This window comes from Vicia villosa, linkage group LG4 (assembly GCF_029867415.1).
Source record: "Vicia villosa cultivar HV-30 ecotype Madison, WI linkage group LG4, Vvil1.0, whole genome shotgun sequence".
NCBI classification, from domain to species: Eukaryota; Viridiplantae; Streptophyta; class Magnoliopsida; order Fabales; family Fabaceae; genus Vicia; species Vicia villosa.
In genome coordinates this window covers 89037344-89040682 of record NC_081183.1, presented here as the reverse complement: position 1 = coordinate 89040682, position 3339 = coordinate 89037344, and the positions used below count along the sequence as shown (strand labels likewise).

At 41.8% G+C, this 3339-nt stretch overlaps 1 protein-coding gene across 1 annotated transcript; it reads right to left on the bottom strand.

Moving 5' to 3' along the window:
- Positions 1-389: 389 nt before the first annotated feature.
- Positions 390-2770, bottom strand: LOC131597490 (uncharacterized). The gene is made up of 2 exons (XM_058870185.1): positions 2644-2770; positions 390-754 (listed from the first exon to the last, which is right to left on the bottom strand). The coding sequence occupies exons 1-2, from the start codon at positions 2768-2770 to the stop codon at positions 390-392; spliced, it is 492 nt and encodes a 163-aa protein (XP_058726168.1).
- Between the last annotated feature and the right edge of the window lie 569 nt (positions 2771-3339).

Sequence of the window (3339 nt, the reverse complement as noted above, 5' to 3'; positions counted from 1 at the left end):
CACGGGAATATGCATATAAGACTTAAAATTTCATAAATATGCTTTATTGAATTTGAAAAGAAACGTTACAAGGAAAGGAAATAAAGGAAAAATAATACTAAAGCGAGTGATACGACTCCCCCAGACTTAAACGATGCAGTGTCCTCAATGCATAGGAACTACTTCTCGTTGTTGCAGTTGCGAGAACTGCTGGCGCCTCTTGTACGAACACGTCAACGTCTATCAGTAGGAGAGCCATTTGCACGAAGGTTGAGATCATTCAATTGTGTAGCAATTTCCGTGTAGTGGCCTTTGGTCCTAATAGCATAGTCACAATGCTCTTGTTGCATTTCTCGAATTAGCCTTAGTGTTTCGTTTTGATTTGTCTGCATAGCTTGGAAAAGTTGGTCTTAACGTTGAATTGCAGCATACATGGCATCGAGAGTAATTGGCGGAGGATTATTTTGAGGAGGTTGGTTGAAATCAGCATTTGCTTGGTTGAACTCTTGTTCCATTTCATCCACCGGCTCATTAGGATGTTCAGGTTGGTTATCTTGAGGATTTTCATTAACAAGCCTCCAACGCTGAATATAACGGATGTTGTTTTGCTCGGGGCATGGCAGGATGACATTTGGAATTAGAACTTTGTTGATGACCAGAGTGTAACGACCATCATGACGGGGTGACACCAAGTTAGAGTCACGGCAGTAAGTGAGATCGAGGGACTGAACAGGCATCATGAGATGGGAAAGGGAGATGAGATCGTCAGCGAGGCCTAAGGCATAGGCCAATGTGGTAATAATACCGCCAAAACAGAAGGGGTTTGTAGCGGGAGCGTTGATGCAGCCTTGGATGTGTTGGAGCATAAATGGTGCGGCATTGATGCGGATATTATTTAGCGCACAAAATAAGAAAAATAACTCATTTTGGTTTACCTTGTGGTTGTTGGATCTTGCAAAAATAGTGTTACCCAAGACACGTTGAAAATAACGTATAGCGGGATTTTGAATGTGAGAAGCGTGAAGATTCCTCCAACCGGTAGCATTTTCACAAGTCAGATTAAACCATAATTCAAAAGCAAGTTGCTCCCAAGGTCGGCCATGGAGTTCTTCGAAGATGGTGCGATGATCATTTGGTGCATTAGAAAGTTGCAAGTACGTAGCAACTTCTTCTTGATCTAAATTATATTCACGGTTAAACATCCGAAATTGGATGTTACCAGTTAAGAGTGGTTGATCAGAAGGAGTGTCGTAGTTGAAAGAGCTCAAGAACTCTAAGACGAGCGGCTCATAAGTGGGTACGGGTTCGGTACAGAGATGGTGTAGGCTAGATTTTGTGAGTAAACGGGTGACACCATCTATTAGACCCAAAGTTTCTAGACACTCAGTGTTCACGAATTTCGTGGGGACAACTGAACGTTCATAGAAAGCAAGATATTTGGTTCATTGAGCATTGTCGTCTTCCTCTCGAAAGATAGTTTGTGAAAGGTCGGGAGGTGGTCTCTCAGGGCGCACACTTCGGATGACTGAACGCGGAGGCATAGTGTGTTTGGAAGAAAAAAAGGTGTGGAGAGTAGAAGAGTAGAAAATGGTTTGGAGGTTGTGAAGATAAAGAATGGTGGTGGTATGGTTTTATAGTGGGGTTTGAAAGTGGTGGAGTAAAGATAGAATTAAAAGGGATTTATGGTGGTGTTTGAATTTTGAATGGAAGGAAGAATGGAAAATGATGTAGAGTTATGGAGGTGGTGATGGAGGGATGAATGTGGTTTATGGTGTTTAAATGGAAGAAATAATGGGGAAGGGAAAGAATATTGAATGATGAATTTTGAAATTCAAAATTCAAAATTCAAAGCGGGAATTATTGTGGTCTGCGTGGTCAAACGAATAAAGCAGCGGCTACACACCCTTGGGAGACGCGCGTCTCAGGTGTGCAGTCTGCTGGGGGACAGTGTATGGAGACGGGCGTCTCCTGTCCTTTGCATGCAGATAGGTGGCCCCACAAAGGTGGAGACGGACGTCTCCTAGCCTAGGGAACAAGCCTGTCTCGCATGCACTTTTGTGGTCATGTTCTGACAGGTACAATAAAACATGATAAACAATACAGAACAGTTACATGCTATGTTACTATAAACAGCAGAATGTTAGTGACCAGACTGAGTGTATTATATGCATTCATGAATATATAGCAGTCAAATAGCAGAATAGATAAAACACAGTAGCAGTAATGAATAAAATATTGCATTTCGAATTAAAACTGGGTACTGAGTGTTAATAGTAGCAGAATATAAAATGCATAAAATGAAATTCTAAACTAGGAATGAGAAATTGCTAAAACTAGAAATAAAAATCTAATATTCTAAAAGTCAACATCTAGCCACGTCTGTTGTTTTGCACATTAGAATAAATGTGCTTGAAGACTTCGTCGAATTGAGCATTAACGGTGTCGATGAAATCAAAGAAGTGCATTTGTAGAGTGTGTAGCTCGTCGCGCATATGCTGAACTCCATGTTGCAGTGCATCGATGGCTTGGCCATGTGTGATCGGATGATAAGCATGTTCGATCCTTGGAGGAGCATTTCTTGGGGCAACTGATTCAGCGAATGCAGCAGGATGTTGTTGTTCAGGCTCGACATCAGTCATATCTTCAGATTGACTTCTTGTGAACCAGTAGGAGTCTCAGGTTCATACTCAGGAACAGGTTCATCTTCGGGTAGAGGTTCATATTCAGGAACAGGCTCATCCTCGGGCATAGGTTCATACTCAGGCACAGGCTCGCCTTCGGGAGGATTCATGTCATAGTATCCAGGAGGAGTTTAAGGTTCAGATTCCGATACTTGCATGTCATCATCAAAATGTTCATAGGCTTGTGGAGTTTCAGGAGATGATTCTCTATCAGGAATCTGACCATAATAAATCTAGTTAGCAGGGTTATGCACACTCGTCCTTGGATTCGGTAAGGTGAACTGATCCAGTACTTTGTTATCAATAAGGAGGTCAAACTGATCAGGACCAAGGTTTCCAATGATACCTCTGTTAAAGCAAAACTGAATGTCCATGGAGTTATAGGTACCAAAAGGTGTCAATCTAAGCAGTGGTATTCTCAGACCAATAGCATTTGCAATCATAGTGACGAATCCGCCGATCAGAATAGGTGAAACTTTGTCTTGCATGATGCGCTCAAAGTTTGCTAGCATAAATGTAATAGCATTAACCGGACGATTCTGAGAGGTGCATAACATGATGAACAGCTCTTCTCTGGAAACTTCAGTGACATTCTCAGGTTTACCGAAAATGTAGTGAGCGATAATCTTATGCAGGTATCTGAAGGCAGGATTATGAATGCTCTCGGATTGAAACTCAT

Bases quoted from the DNA above. Each gene is read 5' to 3' on its own strand.
- LOC131597490 (XM_058870185.1), bottom strand. From the start codon at position 2,770: ATGAATCCTCCCGAAGGCGAGCCTGTGCCTGAGTATGAACCTATGCCC. The intron at 755-2,643 runs GTTCACAAGAAG...CCTATGCCTTAG, and splicing joins TGAACCTGAGACTCCTACTG to GCCTCGCTGACGATCTCATC.